The sequence below is a fragment of the Calonectris borealis genome, chromosome 2 (assembly GCF_964195595.1).
Source record: "Calonectris borealis chromosome 2, bCalBor7.hap1.2, whole genome shotgun sequence".
In the NCBI taxonomy this organism is placed as follows: domain Eukaryota; kingdom Metazoa; phylum Chordata; class Aves; order Procellariiformes; family Procellariidae; genus Calonectris; species Calonectris borealis.
In genome coordinates, this window is record NC_134313.1 from 31,175,053 (window position 1) to 31,201,982 (window position 26,930).

At 41.1% G+C, this 26,930-nt stretch overlaps 1 protein-coding gene across 8 annotated transcripts in view; it reads right to left on the bottom strand.

Annotated features, from left to right (window-relative positions):
- The window catches only part of RALYL (RALY RNA binding protein like), a 427,011-nt gene that overhangs the window by 20,042 nt on the left and 380,039 nt on the right, over window positions 1–26,930 (bottom strand). For 4 of the 8 annotated variants that reach the window (XM_075141587.1, XM_075141581.1, XM_075141580.1 and 1 more), the window contains 5 exons: window positions 22,296–22,343; window positions 18,322–18,485; window positions 17,574–17,654; window positions 9,699–9,812; window positions 4,920–5,098 (listed from right to left, as the gene is read on the bottom strand). In XM_075141587.1, coding sequence (XP_074997688.1) covers window positions 4,920–5,098; window positions 9,699–9,812; window positions 17,574–17,654; window positions 18,322–18,485; window positions 22,296–22,343 — 586 coding nt within the window. The remainder of the gene's footprint in view (window positions 1–4,919; window positions 5,099–9,698; window positions 9,813–17,573; window positions 17,655–18,321; window positions 18,486–22,295; window positions 22,344–26,930) is intronic. The other 4 variants (XM_075141585.1, XM_075141584.1, XM_075141582.1 and 1 more) reach the window with 1 other exon arrangement.

Genomic DNA, 26,930 nt, shown 5'->3' on the forward strand with positions numbered 1-26,930 from the left:
TCATTAATGAAGATATTGAACAGGACCGGCCCCAGTACTGAGCCCTGGGGAACACCGCTCGTGACCGGCCGCCAACTGGATTTAACTCCGTTCACCACAACTCTCTGGGCTCGGCCGTCCAGCCAGTTTTTTATCCAGCGAAGAGTGTACCTGTTTAGGCCGTGAGCCGCCAGCTTCTCTAGGAGAATGCTGTGGGAGACAGTGTCAAAGGCCTTACTGAAGTCCAAGTAGACCACATCCACTGCCTTTCCCTCATCCACGAGGCGGGTCACCTGGTCATAGAAGGAGATCAGGTTGGTCAAGCAGGACCTGCCTTCCATGAACCCGTGCTGGCTGGGCCTGATCCCCTGGTTGTCCCGCACATGGCTCGTGAGCACCCTCAAAACCAACCGCTCCATGATCTTCCCCGGCACCGAGGTCAGGCTGACCGGTCTGTAGTTCCCCGGATCCTCCCTCCGGCCCTTCTTGTAGATGGGCGTCACATTGGCGAGCCTCCAGTCGTCCGGGACCTCCCCAGTTAACCAGGACTGCTGGTAAATGATGGAGAGCAGCTCGGCAAGCTGCTCTGCCAGCTCCCTCAGTACCCTCGGGTGGATCCCATCCGGCCCCATAGACTTGTGAACGTCCAGGTGGCATAGCAGGTCATGAACTTCATCCTCTTGAATTATGGGGGGTTTATCCTGCTCGTCGTCCCTGTCTTCCAGCTCAGGGGGCTGAGTACCCTGAGGATAACCACTCTGACTACTAAAGACTGAGGCAAAGAAGGCGTTGAGTACCTCAGCCTTATCCTCGTCCTTGGTGGCAACGTTCCCCCCCGCATCCAATAGAGCATGGAGATTCTCCTTGGCTCTCCTTTTGTCATTAACATACTTGTAAAAGCATTTTTTGTTGTCTCTCACGACAGTGGCCAGGTTGAGTTCTAGCCGGGCTTTTGCCTTTCTAATTTCCTCTCTGCACGACCTAACTCGATCCCTGTACTCTTCCTGAGTTGCCTGACCCTTCCTCCACAAGTGATAAACTCTCCTTTTTTCCCTGAGTCCCAGCCAGAGCTCCCCGTTCAGCCAGGCCGGTCGCCTTCCCCGCCCGTTCTTCTTTCGACACATGGGGACAGCCCGCTCCTGCGCCTTTAAGACTTCCTTCTTGAAGAACGTCCAGCCTTCCTGGACCCCTTTGCCCTTCAGGACTGTCTCCCAAGGGACCCTCTCCACCAATGTCCTGAGCAGGCCAAAGTCCGCCCGCCGGAAGTCCATGGTAGCGGTTTTGCTGGCCCCCCTCTTTACTTCACCAAGTATCGAGAATTCTACCATTTCATGGTCGCTAAGCCCAAGCCGGCCTCCGACCACCACATCTCCCACCAGCCCTTCTCTGTTCGTGAACAGCAGGTCAAGTGAGGCATCTCCCCTGGTGGGCTCGCTTACCAGCTGCGTCAGGAAGTTATCCTCCACACACTCCAGGAACCTCCTCGACTGTTTCCTCTCTGCTGTGTGGTATTTCCAGCAGACATCCGGAAAGTTGAAGTCCCCCACGAGAACAAGGGCTAGCGACTGGGAGACTTCTGCCAGCCTCTGGTAGAATATTTCATCTGCCTCCTCTTCCTGGCTAGGTGGTCTATAACAGACCCCCAGCAGGATATCTGCCTTGTTGGCCTTCCCCCTCATCCTTACCCACAAGCACTCGACCTCGTCATCACTACCATCGAGCTCTAGACAGTCGAAGCATTCCCTAACATACAGGGCTACTCCACCGCCTCTCCTTCCTCGCCTGTCCCTTCTGAAGAGCTTGTAGCCGTCCATTGCAGCACTCCAATCGTGAGACTCATCCCACCACGTTTCCGTGATGGCGACTAAGTCATAGCTACCCCGCTGCACAATGGCTTCCAGCTCCTCCTGTTTGCCGCCCATGCTGTGTGCATTGGTATAGATGCACTTCAGCTGGGCTGCCGATTTCTCCCCCGACAATGGCGTGCGGTCCCTAGGCTCTTCTGTAGAGAGCCTGGTTTTATCCCCGTCCCTCTTCGAATCTAGTTTAAAGCCCTCTCGATGAGCCCGGCCAACTCATACGCGAGAATCCTTTTCCCCCTGCGAGACAGCTGAACTCCGTCCGTCGCCAGCAGGCCCGGTGCCGTGTAAACCTCCCCGTGGTCAAAGAAGCCAAAATTCTGTCGATGGCACCAGCCCCTGAGCCACGTGTTGATCCGATGAGTTTTCCTGTTCCTTTCAGTGTTCTGCCCTGCCACTAAAGGGATCGAGGAAAAAACTACCTGTGCTCCCGATCCTCCCACCAGTCGCCCCAGCGCCCTGAAGTCCCTTTTGATCCCTTCGGGACTTCTCCCTGCAACCTCCTCACTGCCAGCCTGTATAACCAGTAGTGGGTAGTAATCGGAGGCCTGCACGAGACTAGGGAGTTTCCTAGTAATGTCCTTCACCCGGGCCCCAGGGAGGCAGCAGACTTCCCTGTGGGATGGGTCCAGCCGACAAATTGGGCCCTCGGTCCCCCTCAGAAGGGAATCACCTATGACAATTACCCTCCTTTTTTTCTTAGCGGAGGCAGTCGTAATTTGTGGGGCTGGCTGCCTCTCCTCGGGCAACCCCCTGGATGGGCCTTCATCTTCGTCCTCGTTCGTCTGGCCCTCAAGTTCCAGAGCCCCGTATCTGTTGTGTAGGGGCAGCTGGGAAGGTTGAGGCGAGGAAGGCCGGCCAGGGGTTCACCGGGCACCCCGAGCAGGGACCTGTGTCCATTCCCCTCCGTCGCCTGGGTCTCCTCCTTCTGCCTGGTGGCAAGAGGGCAGGGGTTCCTCCGCTTCTTGCGGAGCCTCCGTGTGCTGCCCTTGCCTCAGGGATGGCAGGGTGCGGCTCCACCAATCTATCTCTCTCTCGCACTCCCTGATACTCCTTAGCCTCTCCACTTCCTCTTTCAGCTCTGCCACCAGGCTGAGCAGATCATCCACCTGGTCACAGCGCACACAGGCATCGTCTCTGCTGCCCTCCTGTACAAGGGACAGCCTCAGGCACTCCCTGCAGCCGGAGGCCTGGACAGATGTGTGTTTGCGTAGGGGCTCCGTCTGGGATGGGGTGCACTTGACCGAGGGGATGCACATAAGCGCTCTTCCTTGGCCTTTCCTTGCTACCAGCATGTTGTGATGGGGGGGATATTGTTCATGAGTGCTAGGGCGCAAGGCAGAGGACACCTCTCTCCACGTGCAGGGAGCCACCTCCTCCCGGCACGCAAGGGGCTCAGTAATGGCATGCCTCTGAACTGGAGTGGTTCCTCCCTGTGCCTTAGATGTGTGGCTCAGACCTCTGAGCTGTCTTTGGAGCTGTGTCTGCAACACACTGCACTTCATATAACATAAATCTTGGAAAGGCTTTTTCACTTGGAAGCAGCGGTGTGCGAATCTGGCCGTGCCAATTCCAGACTTTCACTGCTAATGAAGTCTTCCTGTGCTGCTTGCTTTTTAGAAACTTTGCTGCTTAGGCCTTTTCTAGATGAAAAATTTCTTCTACATCATGCTTCATTATATAGTGTAGATATATGCTAAATATGTCATACCCACAGTGTGAAATGACAGTACTGAACAGTCAGAGGCTAATATACTGTACATTAAGTTCCCCACTTATGTGTCTGCAGCAGGGAGTCTGACACCTAATTAGTGCAAATCCCACCAGTTTTGCTAAACTGTGGTCATCCGTATTGCTAATATCACTTCAGCTGATCAGGTATTAGCCATGGTGGGATATTATATTTACAACTACTTATTCATTACGAAATTTCAACTTCCTACAAATTCAGAGTGGCAACTGCTTACAGATACCTGTACAGGAGAACCTATTCCTTTAAGAAAAAGTGATAATGTCATCTATTCTACATTGCATGTTAAAAGATGAGGGGATTCAGGTTGTAGTAGCTTCTTCTGGGCATAATGCTATTCAGGATTTATAAATTCAAGTGGGCCTTGTGCTGGCTAAAGGGACACAGATCCTCAAATTAGCAGTAGGTTTAAATTGCTTTTGCGGTAAACAGTACAAAACACTGGTTATTCACATGCCCTGTTACTCCAGACTTGCTGTTGGTTCAGCTGTGCCCATTGCTGACTGACTTCTGTTAGTATCACTGAATGATTTTTACAGTGCAGACATGATTAAATGTGTGTTAAAACGCAAGCAGGAACAGTGACACTGAGCAACAGAAGTGATTTCTGCTCAAAGCAAAAGAATATGAAGGCTGGGAAGAGAGGGAGAATATTATAGAGTCTAAAACAATGTGACTGATCCATTCTTATTAGGAATGAAGAAAGAAGCATAAATCTGACTTTCAAAATATTTTTTAATGTTTCTCGAGAAGAACTTAGAAGTTTAACAACATGATGGGCATGAAATTTCATGAAATTTCATTTCATGAAATGTGCAGGCTCAGGCTGAAAACCCAAACATTTCTTAGCCAAACATTTCCCATCAAATCCTTCCATCAAAAAAAACTGTAGCTGCCAACGCAGCCTGCAGAAGATACACGTGGAAGACAGGGACTGGGAATTATGGGGGAGCACATGTTTACTAATGAGAAAATTCTCCTTTCTAGAATCTTATTTGATTTTGAAATGCTTCAGTTAGGAAAACATCGTTACTTCCCCTCCCTCCCCCCATCTACGTTTCATTAAATGTAAAATCATAAATGTAAAACAATTTACAGTGCATTTCATTTCCTTTCTAAAATCACTAAGTGTAGTAAAATATATTTTTCTTGTTTATCCTCAGAGGGCCCTATGCTTAATTTTTACTACAGTGTATGAAGAATGTAGGACTACGCACTAGTTATAGAACATCACAGTGCTGCTGTGAGCTTTTTTTGTTAATCCAGATTGTTGGTTCTCTGTGGTTACTTGTAGCAACTATATAGACAGACATGGCATGGTTATTCCTTACCAGCTCATTGCTGCCATCCTCATCAAAATCCTCCTCTATCCCATCAGTCATCTCTTCTCCATCCCCATCTGCATCTGGCCCTCCTTCAATTGGCTCTTCTGTAGAGTTATCTGCATTCTCTGATATGCATTCCTCTTGAATCAAATCAGCATTATCTTCCACTTGTTTCTTTTGAGCTTCTGTAAGGAAAACATACTCTATAGAGATTCAGTAGCCTTCCCTGTTGGTGGCAAAGAAAAGTGCTCTGAGGAAGAAACCTAAGCTTCCCATCTCCAGATGAGCTAGCTTTGTAAAAATCAGTGTGTTAGTACCTACCAGGCAAATATGATCAAAACCCTTGTTTTCAAAAATTAATGCATAAATCAACCATAGTACCAACATGCTCATCTATCTCATGCAGTGGATGAAGGCTTGATGTACCAGCAGATCCACCTTTTTCATTTTCTGGACTTTGCTTTGCCCTGGGAATCCAATTGGCATAATCACCATATATTTATTTATCTGCAGCCAATGGGAAGTACATAAATCTCTATGCTCTGAGAAGCAAAAGGCTGTTAATTGCCAATAAGTGCATGAGGATTTGCATAAATTTGCTGTGAATATAGCTCAACAACCATACAGATAATCAACAAATCCTTCTAGACAACTGAACACATTTTTTATGGAGTAAAGTAACAGTTTCTCCCCATTGGTATAATGTGCCAAGGTAACTAGAGAATGTCCCCCTCCAATTACCCAAATATAGGCCTTTCTGTAATTTCTGCAAAGTGGTGAACAGAAAGACTATTTCCATGCAGGCCCAGAGGGTTTGTTCTGGTTGGCTTAGTGCAGATAGCTGCATTGTTGTGATTAGGTATTGCGAGACTCCTGGATATGCTGAGGAATTTCATCCAGCCAGCAGAAATCCAGAGGAGGATTGAGGGAGAAATGACAGAGACAGACTGGCCAGAAGAGTGGTTGGAGGGATCAGAATCTTATTCCTATGCACATCAGGAGTTTAGATGAAAAGCTTTATGTACTCAAAGTGAATACAGGCCAGAGAATTGGTTGCCTGTAGCTGGAATACCAATGTCTTTTCAGTCTGAGGATGCAATACCCATCAATGATCAAATTTCTAGAACAAAACCATTTCTTTCTTCGTTAGATTGACTGTTCTGTAACACTAGTAGTGCATCACATGTCTTATTGGACACGCAAAGAATCTGCAGGTTGCCTGTGAAACTCTGTATTTTTCTTCTCTATGAATTTATTATTATTTTACTATGAATTATTACCAGCTGCATATAGTATTCAAATCTGCTCACACTTCTCTGTATCATAATCTTAAACCAAGACATTTGTTTTTCCTTCTACCTCTACACATTTATTTTGCAACTTACTTTCATCTCTTCAGTCTTTGTTAGTCTCTAATCCCTCATGTTCAAATTCGTTTACTGAAGACACAAGTAAGCTTTTCTCCCTTAGTCATAATTTCTTCAGAAAGATTCTTGGACTTAAAGAATAAAAAGTCATCTTAGATAACTGCTTTGACAGTACTGTAGTCACACATATTAGTAGAGGATTCAGCCATGAGCCTCATCATCTATTGGTAAGGTCCTCTATAAAATACCATGCTAGTTATAAGTCATTGTGTTACTTGCCTTACTGCGCAAGGAAATGTGGATTAAGCCAGCTATGCCTACTATGTCCTGCCCCATCACCTTCTGCTTCAAGCCACTTCTGAGATTAACCCAGCTGTGGCAGTGACAACTGAATCAACTTTGGTCAAGGCTTTCAAAAAGGGTTCCTGAAATTATGGACTTAATACATTTAAATGGGAAAACTCTTAGGATACAGCTGCCAAAAAAAAAAAAAAAAGCTCACTTACTTAATTGTTTGAATGAGAATGTAGGCTGGGTTCTTCAGAGTCTAAAATACCAGCTCAGCATCTAACTGTTTTGGGCTCTTCTGAGAAGCTAAACTTTAGATCCTACCTTTCAGCACCCATCTCTCATATTACAGGGAGAATATTCTCCTCCAACAATTTCTTCACATCAGAACAGCTTCTTATCCCTGGCTTCTGGATTCAGATTCTTACAAACAAAGGAGCTATTCTTGCAGTTTCCCTATGTATAGGAAATCCTCTTATCTATATTCCCTCTATTGCAATGGTCAGGGGTTGATAATAGTAAAAGACAGAACAACAGCCGTTATTGTAAGGAGAGTTTTCACACAGCTGTAGAGCAGTAACCAATGTATGCACTGAGCTTGTCCAGTTTGTCTGTTTAACCTGTCACATTCCTCCAGATGTATAACCTTTAAGATTAATAACTGAATATTCTTCATGAAAGTGATGAAAACTTAAAAAGCCAAAAAGGCAAGATGATGGCTTGATTTTTGTTTCGTGTAAACAAGACATAGATCCTCTCTCTGATCCCAGTCTTAGTGAGGGCACACCTTCTGGCAGAGGAATGTAAGAAATAATATTGCCAAACCATAGAGAAGGGACAAAATCATGTCACATCTGACACCATAAATGAAATAGTTCAGCTGCAGATGTAGTCTTATCTTATACAAATCTTTTAGCTGAGGAAGCAATCATCTGCAGACTAATCACCCAGGCTGCATAACCCTCTTCATCAGCTCAGGAGACTTAAATGGGGATCCAGGTTTACTGGTGTCTCTGAGGTATTTTTTCTCCTCACACCCTCTGATGACAGGCAAGGAATAGGGGACAGGTTTTACACGTGATGTTTTAAAACATCAACAATTTGAAACCAGTTTTTAATCTCTGAGGAGATTATTCATTGCTTGTCTTCAAAAGGCGTAACAGTATGATTCAATACAAATCAACGTTTTCCTCTTTGAGCTGATTTCTATTTAAATGAGTTCACTACAGTCCTTTAGCAAACGTGAAAATTGGATATCAAAGTACAATGACATGCAGGTTGTTTTGCATAGTAATGGATTTTATATAAAAGCTCCCTGAAGTAGGGATGTGCCATCTCAGAGCATTTCAGTACACAAGTGATTCAATGGAGTGCCTTGCAATTACATCTTCACTGATTATTCCAACTTTTGTTTAACTTGCATAAAGTACAAAATAGAATATAATGAATACATATTGTGTACAGTTTTCCTAAAAGGGATAATCACACTCTGTACTAATGGTTTACCTTAGACTTGGAAAAAAGCACTCAACTTATTTGGTGGGGTGAACTATAACAGCTGAGGGATTGGTCCTTGTCTGTCAACTTAGAAAATGATTGTAAATAAAAGGTAGGGTTTTTAAAGAGCTGTTTTTGTTTTGTTTTGTTTTGTTTTGTTTTGTTTTGTTTCAAATTGTTAACCACAAAATATTTTTCCGTAGTGTTCTGCCCTAGGAAGACATTCATTAGAGTTATTTCTGAATGCCAGTAGGAAAATTCTGGGTTCAGAGAGATACCTCTGCAACAGATCAGCAAATAGGGCAGGCACGGGAACAGGAGGCATCCAGATCTAAATATCTATTTTGCCTGTGTCAGGTTCATGAACCTCAACTGCTAATTCCCACCAATGTTTTAGACAGTCTTGATGGAGCTCTTTTTATGTGTCCTGTTGGGTCTTTTTGGCTTCACGTAGCTGATTGGAGTTAGGCAAGGGACACAAATCTGAGTGCCCAGACACCCAGGCAGTTGTGGATTTTAAGGCAGAATTTCTTTCACACATTTCACACAAAATACATAAAAAATTTTCATCAGAGAATGGAGGGGGAAAAAAAATAAGAACATTGAGATTTTTCACAAGATAAGGCTTCCGTTTCACTGCTGGCTCTCATCAAAATCAGCTTGCTAGTACACAGCTCCTGTACAGAGATATACCATGTGATTTATAAGGAAATAGCCAAGGAAATACCACAGACAGTGTTAAGAACTGAGATTGTTTTCTATATATACCGTGGTGAAAATGCAACCTTATAAATCCCTTATAACTGCTCGGTATGGCTTTAAAGTGCTGCCAGGTGAGATCATTCAGCTAACAAAATGCTCACTGCAATGATAGAAATAAAGATCTTGATTAAATTAAAAAGCAGTGTTGGATTTTGTCATTCCCAAGGTTTGCCTCAAAACAAAACATTTTAAGCCAGAGAAAGCTAAACTAGAGGTGCGGCTGGTTTTAGAGAGATGCAACAGCTTCACACAATAGCTTAGGTTGGAAGGGATCTCTGGACTCTCCAAGTTCGACCCCTCTTCAAAGCAGGGCCAAACTCCAAGTTTGGTGCAGGTCCATGGGGCCTTGGCCCAATGAGTTTTGAATGTCTCCAAGGATGGAGCTACTACAATCTCTCTGGGCAACCTGCTATACTGCTTAGTTGCAGCTCTTTTCCTTACGTCAAACAGGAATTTCCATTGCTGCAACTTGTGACTATTGCCTCTTGCCCAGACAATAATTCCTGTTATAGACCATCTAATAATTCTTAAAGTGGATAGCACAAGCACCCCTAAGGTCAGCAACCTCTAACTTAATTCTGTTCAGTCAATTTTTTAGTGATGTTTTGTTTCCAGAACATCTAGTAAGAATCTTTTATTTTCTTTTTTTTCCTACTACACCATAGAAAGCAATTCTTGAAATGATGTTGCATGCTCTGTGAAGAATATTAATTTATCCTTCCAACAGTTCCACCTGAGAGTTAATTTACCTTGCTTCAGGCCTCCATTATGAAGCAAAATTTCTGGAAGGCTTCCGTTCTCTCTGGTCTGTCTGCTTGACTGATAACTAGGTTCTAATTTAATTCATGTGACAAAAATTTCTTTCACCTACCTGCTTCAGCTTTTTGCTGCTTTTCAATCTTTTCCAGTCTCCCTAGCAAGGAGTCAATTTTTGTTTTGATTTGGGTTAATTCCTTCTTGATTGTTTGTAACTCATCTGATTTCACTATGGAAAGAGAGCAAAGATACAAAACATGAGACAAACTATATTTGCAGCCCCCCATGAAGAAAACATGTTCTTTTTTCTTTCATCTCTAGTGCAAAGTCTACTCTCTCATTTCTGTCAGTATTTTTAGAGATTTAACTTTTAAAATGAACATTGTTAGTTAAAAATCCTGAATCCTAGGAAATCACAAGATACTAAACCGTAGTGGCAAGGGGTTATGTGAGGTGTATTGCTCTGTAATAAGCATTTCAGGCAAAACATCTCAAGGGCATTCTTAGTAAATCCAAGTAACTTTTACTGAAAAAGAGCCTATAGTGAAAGAATGATTCAAATATGATGGACAGTTCACAGTCTTGCAATGCTATTTTGCTGGACTATTTTGTAATAATAACAACAATAATAAAAAGATCCCTCACAGTAGCAGTAGGTATTTTTCAACAAGAGTAAATGGTAACATAAATGCTAGGGAGCCACATATGCAATGTTATATTCTAGTCAACAACTTCATTGCAATAGGTGTTAAGTATTATTGCTTCAAAAGCTTTCAGTTCTGGTAATTTCTTGTACTTTTTCCAGCTATAGATAACATATGAAAATATTTCTTCTTATGATCACATCCAGCTGAAGTTTTCAAATCTTTGTTGCATTTCATTCATTACTCTTCATTTATGTGCATTATTGCATGCTTGTTGTCTAATATAATAAGGAGTAACTGCTTTGGAGGTGTTTTGGGTTCAGAAGAAACAGCACTACAGCACTCATGAATGATCTCATTATTATGACATTATCAGAACATGTTTTTATGCTCAGAAGATAGTCCAAACAGATCCACTTGCCTCATCTGTGCTAGGATATCATGTTGAAAAGGCATGAATTGCCATTACAGTTATAGCAAGGCAGCTAAAGGCAGTAGTTGCTATATGCGGTAATGAACTTTAATCACGTGCTTATATTGAGAAATTATATATCTTGTACTATCATAGGCTGAAACCTCTGATCTCATATTGAACGAAAGGTAGGCCTTAGAGAACAAAGCTTAAAAGTAACCTTTGTGTTAGACCCTTATATGCTATACAGGAAGAGGAGGAAATGGGAACTCCGTGCTAGCATGGGAAAATAAGGCCCTTTATAAAGGTCAAGAGTAGATAACTCAGCTGTCACTCTTACAACTCTTGTAGGAAGAAATGGACCATCACCTTAAACTGTGAGGGAGTGGCAATGGAAAAGCACTGAGCAATATTACCCTTCCATCCTTACAGTTGCTGAAGCAGGATGTGCATTGACTTTGGGGTGTGTATCCGGAGCAATGGGAGAGCCCTTAGCGGGCCTGGGAAAAGGGATGGTTTGGCATGGAGAAGGATGTGTTCCTTTTCTGTCCAAAGGGGTCTCCTGGCTGCATCTTGCCTTATCAGTCCTGTTCATTGACTCATGGGCATGCATCTCATCATGGTGTCTCATGGGTATTTTTTATTGGACAGTCAAAATCTGATGACGAAGTGTGGAGGCAAGCTACTGCCTGATTCAGTGGTAGTAAATGAGTATGTGTTTGCTTCTAAATCAGCCTTATTGCAAACTTGGAGCACATTTACTGAGGTTGAAACCAGGGCTTTTATCTTAGAGTTTGGGTCATGTGCATTACAGTTATAGCAAGGCAGCTAAAGGCAGTAGTTGCTATATGCGGTAATGAACTTTAATCACGTGCTTATATTGAGAAATTATATATCTTGTACTATCATAGGCTGAAACCTCTGATCTCATATTGAACGAAAGGTAGGCCTTAGAGAACAAAGCTTAAAAGTAACCTTTGTGTTAGACCCTTATATGCTATACAGTATTCGATGGAATTATTCAGTATATTTATAGAGCAGGGCCTTAAAATGTTCTTGGAGAAATAATGGGTCACGGTCCAATCCCCCAGATCCATAACAAAACATTAAGATTCTGACAACTATATATTTAGAAGATTACTGCTTCTCCAGAGGCAGTGGTTGGTCTGTGCTGGAGTAGCAAAGCGATGCAGATTCCAGGGTGAAATGGTGTGAATCTCTCCAACGGGGAATGCTAAGTGTCTGCAGCAGCCTGCTGTGAAGCCAGCTCGCAACAGATCCTGTGTGGCCAAGCTGTTGTGTTAGAGGTAGTCCCTTGACTGGCGAACAGCAGGCTTGCCAAGGCTAAAAGGTCAAAAGTCAGAAGAGACACCACAAGGACCTAATGAGATTTGTTCCCAGTCTAAAAAGCAAAGCAGAAAACATTTGCACTTCTGAATTTAGTGAGGAAACAGGCACATACGTAGGGCTACAGTTCAACTCAGGTCAAACCTTCTGTTTCACAGGGGCTTCCCTGTGGTGTCTCAGTGAGAAATCAGTTTGGGAAGAAGACTGCATCAGAGGGAACACAGACACAACAGTGGGGATTCAAGAGCAAGCAAAGATGCTATAAACAACTGAGGAGCTTTATTGCTACCTTGCAAGATTCCCCTATGCCAAAATAATTTGCTCAAACTTTGGTCACTGAATCTGCAATTTATCATTCACATTTAATAAGGTCATTAAATAGGAGATTCCATCATATAGTCAATCACTTCAAGTTAACATTAAAAAGGACCGAAAGAAAAAAGGGGAAAGATTTTCAACAAATCTGCACAACAAGTTCCAAATTTCCACCCTGGTTCCAACATTGCAATGGTGTAGTTATTTGAGTTGCTTATTGTCTTAATTTGCAGGGAATTGTACGAATCCTTAAAATCATTCTCCGAGAGAAAATCCACTCTCACTTATATTGTACTGGGTATTTCTGTAGTGAGCAGCAATTACTAAAGACAAGTTATGAAGGATCCTGATGAACAACAAGCTGAATATGAGTCAGCAATGCACCCTTGTGATAAAGGCGGCCATCAACATCCTGGGCTGCATTAGGAGGAGTGTTGCCAGCAGGTTGAGGGGGATGATCCTTCCCCTCTACTCAGCACTGGTGAGGCCACATCAGGAGTACTGTGTCCAGTTCTGGGCTCCCCGGTACAAGAGGGAATGAAGAAGACAAAGCCAGACTCTTCTCAATAGTGCCCACTAACATGTCAATGACCATTGGTACAAATTAAACCACATGAAATTCCATCTAAACACAAGAAAAAGCTTTTTTTTCCTTTTTTCTTTGAGGGTGGTCAAACACTTGCACAGGTGGCCCAGCGAGGCTGTGGAGTCTCCATCCTTGGAGATAGTCAAAAGCCGTCTGGACATAGTCCTGGGAAACCTGCTGTAGGTGACCCTGCTTGAGCTTTAGGTTTTTTAAGCACAGTGTTATGACAAAGACAAAATGTAAAGACTGTAAATAGTGTACTTCAGGTGCCCTGCTTTGAGTATATCAATTCTCTTTTAAAACTTCATGTTTTTTTTTAAAAAATTGATCTCAGGCAAGAAATAAAGCAGTTGATAAACATGAAACCAGAGCTGCATGTGTCCAAAATATATGTTCATCTGCTTTTGAGTAATAGAATAGGAAAATAAAGTAGCTTACCCTTTTTTTTTTTCCTATTAGCAGATAAGCAAAGGCCAGCAGGTGACAGAAATGCATGTATTGGAAAGAAATTACTAATGAAATTCCTCAAGCACTGGCACCAAAATGGCTAAATATCTTCAACAACTTTGATGCAAAAAAATAAATAAACAGGTGAAATTTGCTGATGACATGAAATTGGAACGGATCATCTATTCAGAGTGAACTGGAATGGAAGGAGGAGTCAGGTGATTTTAAGGAATGCTACATTAGAAAAAAGATGAAATGCAATTGCACTGACAAAGAAGTCCTGCATTTGATTGACTAACAGCAGAACTCCTACTCTTAACGTGGAAAAGACAGTAAAAGAATTATCCTTGGGTGTAGTTGTAGTCTCAGGTTGACAATAGGCTATCACTATAATGCAGCCATGAGAAAGAAAATGCAGTGTTTGGATACGTCAAATGTTGTATCGCTAAAGATGGGAAAGTACAATGCCATTGTACAAGGTGAGAGCTCATCTGGAATAATCTGTACAGGTTGAACCACTGAATTCTGGCAGGTACGTGGAGAGAAGGGCCATGAAGATGACCATAAGAATGGAAAGCCTGTAGTGTGACAGAAGAGTTTTTCTTGTTTGCCTGAGACAAAAGAAGGTAAAAGGAAATAAAACTTTTAAGCTGAGACAGTGTTGGCACAGCAAATGGATATGAACAAATAAGAAAAAAATTTAAGCTTGAAATTAGAAGAAACAGAGACAGACAAAACCCAAACCCTAACTAGCTTTAAGGTGGAGTTTAAAGGATTAGATGATGTGGCGACTTGCAACAGTAAGGAATTAGATTCGGTGACCCTTTCCAGCCCTCTGCCAGGAATTCATCTTTTCATTGAAGCATCTAGCACCAAAGGAGACAAACTGCATCCAGCTCAAAATAAGAGATTTACAATTGAGGTAAATCACATTTTTAGAAATGAGAGTACTACTGTTGAATTACAGCTATATTTGTGAAACATTTTTTGCCATAACTACAAATTGATTCATCCATAAAGCATGATTCAGATTTCTTGAGAAAGAAATGTCATGTATTTTTATCTAAGCCCTTCATGTTTAATATAAAATATTTTATCATATCGTATTACTTTAGATTTCACTGAAAAATGGGTTAGCTGATGAAACTAAATATAAACTATATGAGTCAAAATGAATTAATTTAAAGGCATAATTCAGTACATATTGTAACATCTTAAGTGTCTACTCCTTAATCTCAAGTACACAGGATATAAAAAATTTGATTAGTGTTTTCATCTTGTTTTCAGATGTGTAAAATGAAAATGCATACTCCAAGAGCTTCGGTTTCTATATCATCAGAAAAAATGAGTTTTTCCCAGTTCTAAATAGCAATCTGCATCTGCTGCTTCCTACCATTAACATGAAGAATTACTATGTGTAATTTTCACACCAACATGTTTCATTTTGTGAGTTACTTCTGATAATGTGGAAAGGTTGATTTATTTTTTTCTAGTCTTTGGAGTTAAAAAGAAAACAAAATATAGGCAACTGATCCTTGAAAAATTATAGATTCAGAAAAGAAATCAAATCTTCCTAATTGATTTTGTGTTTTGGAAGCAAACTTAGAACACATATTTGGTACACTTTTTGGTACAACAAGAATTTACTGCACTGGAGGGCAGACATCATTTTTACAGACATACTCATCAGTGAGCAAGGCATTTTTGGTATTATGTTTTTATACCATCTTTGCTGTGTGCAACAACAAACTGCTGTCTTAGGATTGCTGGTTTTCAGAAAGGAGTCCCTCTGATACTGAAAAATTCACTGAGGGGTCCCCTGTGTTCTGACCTTTAATGTATGCATTCATTTTCTGGATCCAATCTGAGTGTGAAGAACAGCTATGAGAACAGTTATGCCTATGAGATTTCTACTTAAGTCTGAAAAGTCTATTAGGAGATGTGATCTCATGAGAATTTTGCTATTTGGTGGTGAAATCTTTCAAGCACAGGCAATACCATTTTGACATAGTTAATTCTGAACCTGCGATTAAGCTGTTTTACTGTCTTGAATTTCATTAAAACCCAAAATAGCTTCCTTCCCACAAACTATGTTTCTCCTTATTGAAGAGATCCCTTATTTAACTAGCAATAAATTGCGATTAGAATCAACAGTGCATTGGTTCAAGGGATTCAGATTAGCATGTAGTGTAGGGGCAACAAAATATTAAATTGCTTCATCCCACAATTCAATATAACCAACTTTTCCAATAAAATGGCAAAAGAAGCTGCAAAACACACATTCTCCACTTTCCAACTTGAAGCCCCTAAGGGAATGGCTTGGTTATTTCTCTGATAAACATCTTACAATAAGCTGATTAAATTCCTGTCCAAGTCAAGAAAATCATGTTTCTACCTTTATGATAGGTTGGTTGGACTTGACAAAATGGAGAAATCAAGCATGAAAGTCTTTATACTGTGTGTCTGACTCCTTTTAAAGGTGTGCTGCATGCAGGAAGAATATTTTCTGCCATTTATTCCAGCACAATAAATGGTCTCTGCAGTTGTGTTCCAATTGCCATTGTAAAGAACTGAGGGTGGAAACCCAACAGGGGGAAAAACATCAGCCCACGTTTTTCGTGATGCATCTTGCAGCTCTCTACTGCAGCTCTCACTGCAGCTTTTCTCTTCAGTGTTGAAGAGCTGTATCCAAAGATGATCTTGTCACCTGGAGCTCTAAGACTGACATTTTTAGAATTCACATCACACCTGAATATGTTGAAGGATACTTTCACCGGGGCATAACACTGTCTGTTAGAATCTCCACACTCCTGATTGCACTTCCATTAAATAATTTACAGGTTCTGCAACATTTGCCATGTTATGCAGGCGGTGTTTTGGAGGTCTTCTAGCAAGTGGCTATGGGCACTGAGACTAAGGTTGAATCCTACAATCCACGTTATGCATTGCTTCAGTCCTGACACAGTACTACGAAACATTTTCTGAAATGCAGAATAAAAAATAAAGCAAATTTGATGATTATTCTGAGGAATAGATATCTATATATTAATGTAATATGCTCTGTCCCATTCACTACCATGAAAATCCAGATTTCTGGGTGAGAGATTTCCTTTACAACTATTGGGATAAACTAAGATCCTTAGCTTTCTAGAAGAATTTTGGAGTTATTCTTGTTCTGGACAATGAGATATAAATATAGAAAAACTTATCTGAAAATAATTCATCTTCTCAATGCAAAGTGAGTCCAAAAAGCCCATTCTTATTAGATCACACTTTAGGACAATTAGTGAATTGAATACACTGATACTACTAACTTTTCATATGGATAAGACAACAGTAAAAGATGAACAAAGGAAATCTAATGAATGGATCTGTAAGTGTATATACTTACTAAAGCTTTGATTCACTGTGTGAAAACCCAAAGACTCAAGGGCTGGAAAAGACTAACAAAATAATTTAGATTAAAGTCTACTTTAATTTTAAAGTCAAGATCTTGAGCTGTATGTTTTCTTTTAAATTAATATAAGGAATCATAATTCATTATTTAAAGTATTGAGGAAAGAAAAAAGTAGCTATGGACAAGTGGATTCGTTCAAGATGTGTATGAAAATCTTTAGAGTCATGTTCATCCTCCAGAGAACAAAGAAAGTGTTGCTCCTCTGAGACATCCTCTTATGGTGTGAGTGAGCTCTATAATATGACACCTAAATTTAGATGTCTCCTGTGTGGTAGGTATCAAAGCTCTCATTGTTGTTAATGGGCATCTAGCCAATTCATTCACTGGAGACTTGTGTGTGATTCGACTGTACAACCAACAGAGACTCTCTCTCTCAAGGAATGGCCTGAGCTCCTTGTTCCTCAGTGTAAAACATTATCTTTTGCTCTTTTTATCACATTTCCATTATTTCAGTCACATGCATATTTATTACATATTTTCTTTCAAGGTCTTGGATATCATCAGTTCATACAATAGGAACAAGAATGGATCCTAGCGGGCTCACTAGAGGTCCATCTTCTTTGTTAGATGTTAGTGTGTGAGATTTGGATAGGTTATTCCAGCAGAGTATATAATTGGCTCAAGTTGATGACATAATTAACCCCTCTTCCATGAAGGTGTAGTGTTCATGGATTCACTTATTTCATGGTTGTGTGTAAGACAGCATGATACTTTGTTGGCCAGTCTGGTACTGCAAGTGTCTTGCTGAAGTCCCTTCATTCTTTCTAATATCTGATCCCTACCTGATCTTTCTCTTCCTCTTCCAGTGACGCTTCCAAGGACAGTATCGCTCCACATAAGGGGCAGGGGAAGGCAGGTGGGTGCTGAAAGATGCATGGAGAGGAAGATGAAGTTCCCAGGACAATACTACGGGGTGGGGAGCTTGGTGAGCTTGGAGAAGGGAATGCCTATTGTTCATCAGCTCTTTTAAGGCCAACTCACTAAGGAAGGGTTGAATAATCCCAAGTTGCCAATACTGCTTTGCCCTCCATTTAGAACAGGCAAAGACACTTTGTCTCTTTCTACCCTCAGAGGAATCTGGCAAAAAAAGCACACACAACCCCATCTCCCCCTGCACCCTCACCCCCCAGTCCCCCCCCCCCAGCTCACATACAATCCTTGAGTCTCAACAGAAATCACTGTGCCTCTGTCTATAACAAGATTATTAGCTTTGCTTTATTATCAGCTGTTCCCAAGACCTCATGGTGCATAAGCAGTCAGGATGATAGGAGATTTTAAACAGGCTTCTTCTGAGGCCAAAGGAGTGATCTGTAGGTCAAATGTTGTGGAAAGGATTTCCTTCAAAAGTTACATCAGTGTGCTCTTTGACTTGCAGGAAAGGATGGCGGCTTTGGTAATCAAACCATTTTTTCAAGCTAAAGGCTGAGGGTAGGAAATGACTACAACAGAGCTATATAGTGGAAGCTGTCTGCTTGCAGAAGTGACTAGGATCATTGTTTTAATAATATCCGACAGATATGAGCAACTCACATTTGGATCCTGAGGAAGAAGCGCCACTTGAGGTGGATCGTGATGCTCCTTTCATGGAGAAAACCCCTTTGCCTCTGCGAGTTGTTGTCACAGCCACACGAGGACGCTTCAGTGGAATCACTGCACGGGGTGGTGGGGGGACGCGGCCGTGGTAATCAAACAACCTAGAAAAGATTAAGTCAGCTGGACTCCATAAAAACTTCTGTGATTTCATGTCATGGAAGCCCTGTCAACTAAATTTTCATGTTATCTTTGAGAAAATTAGCCTCTGAAACCGTAATCACTTTATATCACAGTCAAATTAGATTTCAAGGACCTACGCACATTAAGTGCCATATTCGGATTTCAGTCACAGTCCAGTGCATAGCTCAGATTTTTTACATAATTTAAATGAGGGATGCGTTATGGGACTCTGTTATTTGCAGTATGGAAAATCCATAACCTGCTTTCCACAGGTCCGCACTGTTTCATTGCACACAACTAACATCAGTACATTTTGTTGTGGTGACATTTCAGCTCCTTTATTACATGTACGGCTTAAATTCTAGTTTTCTATTTGCTATGCTTACAGATAGAAAAAGAAATTAACTTTTCTGAAGCCAACCATCACCACAAAGAAATATCGTGCCGTTTCTAAAATGGCAAAGGAGTCTTTATAGTGAGGGACCTGTATATCCTTCTGAATGCATAGAAAAGATGTCCCAGCATATGTTCTCTTTATTGAAGAATGAATTGATGTAAAATCACTAAAATACCCAAGCATGCTTAATAAAAAAAAAGTCTTGTTCAAACCAAAACCGCTGTAGCACGTAGATATTCAGAGAATTACCACTACAGTCAATAAAAGATACTCTACATCAAAATGAACTAGTGTTCCCAAACAGAATACCCCAATCCTAAAAATACAGTTATCAACAATAGCTAACTAACCTGCATAGAAGAAAATAAAAGCAGTAGAAAAGGTGATCAAAGCTACAGATATATTTAGAACATAAAAGCTATAGGCTCTGAATACAACAGGTCAGGAGAAGAAAGTTCAGAAAATTAAGATTTCCAGTTCAGAGACTGAAGTAGAGGGACAAGCAGCATTCTCACAAAATATTCTCAAGTTTCTTTCAAATGATACTTGCAACTAGTAATTATGGAAATTTATAACTGCATGTTTAATTTTCACAATTCTGACTACTGTCACCCAGCTGGGCAGATAGATACACATTTGAAAACAGACACACAAGAAACAGTAATTAACTCACCACAGTGTCTAACAGCATACTGAACAGGAAGCAGAAAGTCTTCTAGCCCATTTTCTGGCAAGTAAACACCTAATGCTTAAATGCCAGGATCCTTAATGTTGTCTGTACCATAATCCTACAGACAATATAACCAGCTCCCTCCTTTTCCATGGCTGCCTACAAAATGCGTCACAGAGATCCTGTCACACCCACTGAACTTGAACTCCATGGCCTTGGATATTCTTAATGAATAAGCAGTTTGTAGCCATTGTGAGCACAACTAAACAATTGTGTATGAAGATGAACACTAAAACATTTCTGGGACTTTTAACAGAAATATTATTGTTTATTGTCACTCATCATTTATCATATTGGATGATCTGCTGGTCAGTCACAATCTCCTATTTGACATTACTGGAACAAAATGTTTCAGAAGAACTGTAAGCTATCGCGCAAAAGATTATTATGCAATTATTCCTCCAAAGGTGATTTTTTTCTAGCTTCCTATAGTTCGTGTTTAGATAATGTAGTGAAATGCAAAACTATGCTTCCTTTTTTGAAATATATAAAAGGACTGTTATCTAATATTGCTATTCTTACTTTTATTTTTTAAATTATGCAAAGCTTTTGGACTTGGTATTTTGCTGTACCAAGTTCTACGTGTTTCAATGGTATGCTTTCTTTAAAAAAATGCTTCCTTTTATCAGTTTTGAAGTACCCTGTCTGTTTTCCTTGTGCTTGTAATAAGAGAAATGATAAACAGAAATGCTCAGTTCTGAAGCAATTCTTTGTCTCAATAATCACGAATGTGCATAAAATGGTACCTTTTCTTTCACCCACCCTTCTGAATTGTGCGGTCTTGATCTTGTCAATCTTGTTCATACAAGATTTTATTTTACAGCACTAACCATTATTGTCACCCTTTTCTGATTCCACCTATGTTTTAGTCAAGATAAAATAGGTGTATTCTCCCTTCAGGGAGGTTTGAAAATTAATGAATATTAGAAAACAAGACCTATGGTATGAGGTAAAACACAGAAATTCCAAAAGTTCAGAAGTTCAGAAATTCAAAGAATCATGACTATATTCCTTAATTTATATTTCCTATGAACATGTTGATAGTAGATCAAACTTTCCATGGGTTTTTCTTTTCCATGCCTACCATATAGAGCTTTTCATCTTCCACTTCCATTAACTTGGATCTAACAGAGACCCTTAACCTCCTAAGCTTTTTATGTCAAAGATCAACATGTCCAGCCTTGTGAGGCCAACCTCATATTTGGATTTTTGACCATAAAACTTCTGCTGTCTTAATCCTGAAAAATTTTGAAATCAGAAAATTATACTATTGAACAGATTATGGACACATTTCACTGTCAGTGGTTTTCCACAATACAATCACCAAGATAGACACAAGGTTCCACAGAAACAACCTTTAATGCCACATAAGTATTTCTTTTGTTGTGGAAATATAACCATTATAGTTGTTCATTTGTGCTACCCATAATACACAGAATTAAGGAAAAAACTAAAGACATAATTTTAATATTCAGGTGGCATAGATCAGAAACAGTAATCTGTTTAAAAACATACAAATCCTCTGATGAAATTTGGAGCAGTAACCTTGGGTAAAATAAACACAAGCCTGTGGAAGTTAACTTTTTTACAGGATATGAGCTGCTCCTACTGTCAAGACTGGACTGAGCAGAATTAGACTGCATTGATGGCTTTTACTCCATATGTTTATAGCTCAATATTTTTATCTCTGTAGACAGAGCTAAAGTGACAGTGAGCATGGTCATTTACATGCAAAAACAAAACTAGTGACTCGAATTGAATCAATCCCAGGAAAAAAACAAAACCAAAAAACATCTTTTCTAAATTTTTCCTACAGTGTTCCTAAGCAGAAAGGTACATAGCACACAGTAGCTTAACTTTGGGGTGTAAACCACTCCCCTGTTATTGTCCATTGCTTTACATAAAAGAAATCTCAGATTAGAAAAGATTGGTGGAGCAATGTTTTGTTCCCCTCTGACTCACTTGGCCTATGCTAAACCAAGTTGCTGTAATGCAGAGACACAACACTGCTGCATCGTGAGTTGGTTATCCATGGTCATCCATGTTAACCCTGTGTTGTGGTGATCCTGCAACATCTGAATGAATACATTCCCACAGTACTGAGCTAGGCTGTGCATACATATTCAAGGCACAAGTCTCCAATTGCTCAGGTATCCACACTTTTCCTTCTATAGAAACACACATGCTGTTCAACTTGTGGTCTTGCATCCCTCAAGGTCCTTCCAGACTTCTAAACGTTCTTGGAAGACACATTTTTCAGGAGACATTCTACATCTTTTCATACACATGGATGAAAAGACGAAGACATGAATGTCATACTGAAGAATTTTACAGCTGCTATATGTTCCAGTGACAGTAAGCCTGGAAGAACTCTGTAGGAAGAAACACTGAGCAATTAAAATACCATTAAACCGTTCAGTACAGAAAATGCCCCACAAGCTCTCAGAGAAAGATAAGACCAAAAGAGATGTTTAATGAGCATACATTTGGTGGTGGTAATCTTCTCTGTGATATATTCAAATAGTCTTCTTCTGATACACAATAGAAATAATGAAATGAATAATATGTAAAATCAGAACAGACCTGTCTAACCAAATGATGTGATTACATTATAAACAAACAGTAGAAATGGTGTAGGATATACAAAAATATAACCACACATACCGATTGTAGAAATCATCTCTGTAGTAATCATAATCAAAGACATAACCACTGTGGAAAAACACAGAAAAACAAGAATGAACTGGTTTGTAGAAAAATACACACTGATTAAAAAATTTGTGGTACTATTGGCTTAGTCTCACATTCCAAACCCTTTTTCAAATTCCTTCCACTTCTTTTCTTCAACCATACACTGTACATTATGTTTATCAAGGCTGTTGTCAGCTATCACTGTAGTATATTTGGAAATGTGAAGTCTGGGGCAAGCAGAACAGTGTAAACAGTTGACAGCACATATAGAAAGGATTTAACACAGCACGACAGCTGTGTAATTAGAGGATCATTATAGTGTAATTCTCTGAGTGATCAAATGAAGTGAGCACTCTAATACTGGAACCCTTTTCTTTGCTGGGCTAACATAGCATAATCAGTGGACTACGAAGACTGTTAAATACATGAAAGATTGGTAAATGAGTGAGTAGGAGAGCAGAGATAAGACAATGAATTTGATTTATGAGAGACATGAAAAGGGTTGGACTGTTGGTCCTTGAGTTCGCCAAATCTTCTTTCATCATAAAGAGAAAAGGAAAAAAGTTAGGAAAATGAATGATGCAATAATGTTACAGAGATACCTTTCCTCTCAGGTTGAGAAGGGAATACACACACCAATCTGGCACCATGTCCTGGTTTCGGCTGGGATAGGGTTAAATTTCTTCCTAGTGCTGTGTTTTGGATTTAGGATGAGAAGAATGTTGATAACACACTGATGTTTTCAGCTGTTGCTAAGTGCCCTCCTAGTCCAAGGACAGCTCCCGTGCCTACTGACTGAGCTAGGTACACAAGATGGGAGGGAACATAATCAGGACAGCCAGCCCAGCTGGCCAATGGGGTATTCCATACCATGTGACGTCATGCTCAGTATATGAAGGGTAGGCGTGATCCAGGAAGTAGCGATTGCTACTTGGTTATCGGTCAGCGCGGGTGGTGAGCAATTGCATTGTGCATCACTCATTTTGTATATTCTATCATTATTTATTATCATTATTCTCCCTTTTCTGTTCTATTAAACTGTCTTTATCTCAACCCACGAGTTTTTCTCACTCTTACCCTTCCGATTCTCTCCCCGTCCCATTAGGGGGCGGGGGGAGTGAGTGAGCGGCTGCGTGGTATTTGGCTGCCTGCCAGGTTAAACCACGACACACCATCAAGGGAAACAAATATAGGTAGGAAATTGCAAAGGTCCAGGGGAAAACGGTTTTTGAGCTGTCAATTGCAAAGTCAATCCTCAGTTGATCTTCCTAGTTTTGCATTCCATTAGCAACTTTCTACCTTTATGATGAAGAAATAGCAATGAAGTCTATCTATCTCACACATCCAAAAAAATAGAACCAAAGAGCTAATAAATGATCTACATGGAAAAGTCACAAAGGATTTTTACTCTGCCTGATGAAGGACTAGTAACAAAAGCCCTAAGTTTTTCACTTGCCTGAGAAGGACAATTATGAATAGTAAAGGATGAGAGGCATGAAGAAAGTATCACAAAAAAGGAGAAGATTTAAATAAGAAAGCAGAAAGGTAGAAAGGAGAGAGTTAGAAAGGACAAAGCACAGAAGAAAACATTCATAAAAAATAAAGGGAGATGAATGATGGTAGCTACATATTAATGAAGTTTGTCTTCCCAGGGAATGGACTTCTGGATAATTTCTGCCCTTGAACACTGAGCAAAATGTCTTCGATGGTTTTTTTTTGTACATAATTTGATGAATGGGTCAAGAATTCTGGAGATCTTTGGGTTTGTTTTTCCTCATCACATAATGCCTCTTTCCCCTTTTCTTCCCTTTGCTAAGTCTCAGAGGTTGACCACTTAAAAGGGGGAAAAAATAGAATCGGCAGGTTTAAATTACCTCAGTAATCATTTCATCCCAGTGTTTTGATTTTGAGAGTTTGCAATTTTCCTTGTCTGCAACCGGCAAAAACATCTATCAAAGAAGCAGGAGGTTGGGGAACAATTTCCCCCTCTGCCACATCTGCCTTGGATGCAAGTGCCCAAACCTCTAGTGATAGGATAAGTTGTACTGTCTACCCACATAATACTGGACCAGCAGTGAAGATCATGAGACTCACCAGGTGAGAAGGGCAACTGTAGTCCTGTTGGTAATTTATTTGAGAAAAGAAAGCACTATATGCATTTTATATGAAACCCTCATTAAATAAAACAGCCCTAGAAGATTAGAACCCAGCAGCAGGTAAGCTGTGTGTAGCAGAGGAAGCAAAATAACATTAAGTAATAATAGCTAGACCTTGTATAGTGATCATGTTTCTGTATCTTACCTTAACACAAAACTAGCAAAATTTTCCCTAAAGTATGTGACAACTCTTATTTTGTCTTTCATTCCACAGCCAGTCTACATGGAACTAAGAGGTAGCAGACCTATTATTTATTTAGAGCTATTCACAATTTGCTAGTGGTTTTATTTAGCCAAATGATTAATAGCTGCAATAAGCCTATACTTAATATTCAATTTGTGTTTTTAAGTAGAAGATAACAGACAATTTGAAGAAAAAAGATTAAATTTAAAAGGCCTGTCACATGAAACCTTTCACCTGGGGTGACATTAATTTAATATGCATAAAGAACAGATAAATTCAGTTTTTCAAGGTTGAAGGCCATGAAGCTGATGAAGAATATTTCACTTTGCACAGGCTAGAGTAAGGCTGAAGGGCAGCTATATTTTTCTGTGATAACTCAACTCTGGCCCATAGGACACAATAAGGACTGCTGGCCCTTCACTGGGCTTTCAGAGTGTGGAACTTACTTTTCATATACAAATGCCATGACAGACATATACAAAAGCCATCTCCGGGAATGGTGGCACTTACGGGACACAGGAGGGAAAGAGGTCTCGGGCAGAGATCTGAGTGTGCTAGGGAAAAACGTCAGTAGGCTTGAGAGAAGGTTGAGTGGTTGGGAAAGGCTGATAGATTCAGTAGCATCCATTGCTACTGAGACAAACGGTAAGTAACTGCAGGTACTCTGTATGTTGCATGACAGTCAGCCTCTGAAATGGGCATACACATGGCTTTAGCTGCAGCAAACGTTATCCAATTTGTCCTTCTTATCCACCTCTCTGCTAAAAGGTTACTGACCCCGTGGCTGGGATATGAGATGCAAACATATTGTGACGTCTAACTGTGCAACCTGCTAGCACAATAACAGGAGTTGATTTGCTCACATTTCTAGTCTGAATTTATTGCAAGTGAAATTGTCACAATTCAAGGGCATTCCTGTTAATTAGGTCCCATGTCCCACAATATGGATGCTGGGGACTCCAGCAGGAGGTTGGGAGGGAATCACTTTCCCCACAGGCAATTTGGGATCTCTCCGCACTGGTAAAAGGCATTTCTGTGTGGAAGTACCATGTGGACTTGATGATCTGAAAGGTCTTTTCCAACCTGAACAATTATATGATTCTGACTGTATGATATGGAGTGGGAAAGAGCCAGTTCTGCACATACAGGGACTCCTTACCTGGGACCACTGGCAAAGATGTGGCAACATAGAATCATAGAATCATTAAGGTTGGAAAAGACCTTTAAGATCATCAAGTCCAACCGTCAATCCAACACCACCATGCCCACTAAACCATGTCCCTAAGCATCTCATCTACATGTCTTTTAAATACTTCCAGAGATGGTGACTCAGCCACTTCCCTGGGCAGCCTGTTCCAAGGCCTCACCACTCTTTCAGTAAAGAAATTTTTCCTAATGTCCAATCTAAACCTCCCTTGGTGCAACTTGAAGCCATTTCCTCTCGTCCTATCACGAGTTACTTGGGAGAAGAGACCAACACCCACCTCGCTACAACCTCCCTTCAGGTAGTTGTAGAGCGCGATGAGGTCTCCCCTCAGCCTCCTCTTCTCCAGGCTAAACAGAACCAGTTCCCTCAGCTGCTCCTTATAAGACTTGTGCTCCAGGCCCTTCACCAGCTTCATTGCCCTTCTCTGGACACGCTCCAGCACCTCCATGTCCTTCTTGTAGTGAGGGGCCCAAAACTGAACACAGTAGTTGAGGTGCAGCCTCACCAGTGCCGAGTACAAGGGCACGATCACCTCCGTAGTCCTGCTGGCCACACTATTCCTAATACAGGCCAGGATGTCATTGGCCTTCTTGGCCACCTGGGCACACTGCCGGCTCATGTTCAGCCGGCTGTCAACCAGCACCCCCAGGTCCTTTTCCTCTGGGCAGCTTTCCAGCCACTCTTCCCCAAGCCTGTAGCGTTGCCTGGGGTTGTTGTGGCTGAAGTGCAGGACCCGGCACTTGGCCTTGTTGAACCTCATACAGCTGGCCTCAGCCTATCGATCCAGCCTGTCCAGGTCCCTCTGCAGAGCCTTCCTACCCTCAAGCAGATCAAGACTCCCACCCAACTTGGTGTCGTCTGCAAACTTACTGAGGGAGCACTCGATCCCCTCATCCAGATCATTGATAAAGATATTAAACAGGACCGGCCCCAAAACTGAGCCCTGGGGAACACCGCTCGTGACTGGCCACCAACTGGGTTTAACTCCATTCACCACAACTCTCTGGGCTCAGCTGTCCAGCCAGTTTTTTACCCAGTGAAGAGTGCACCTGCCTAAGCCG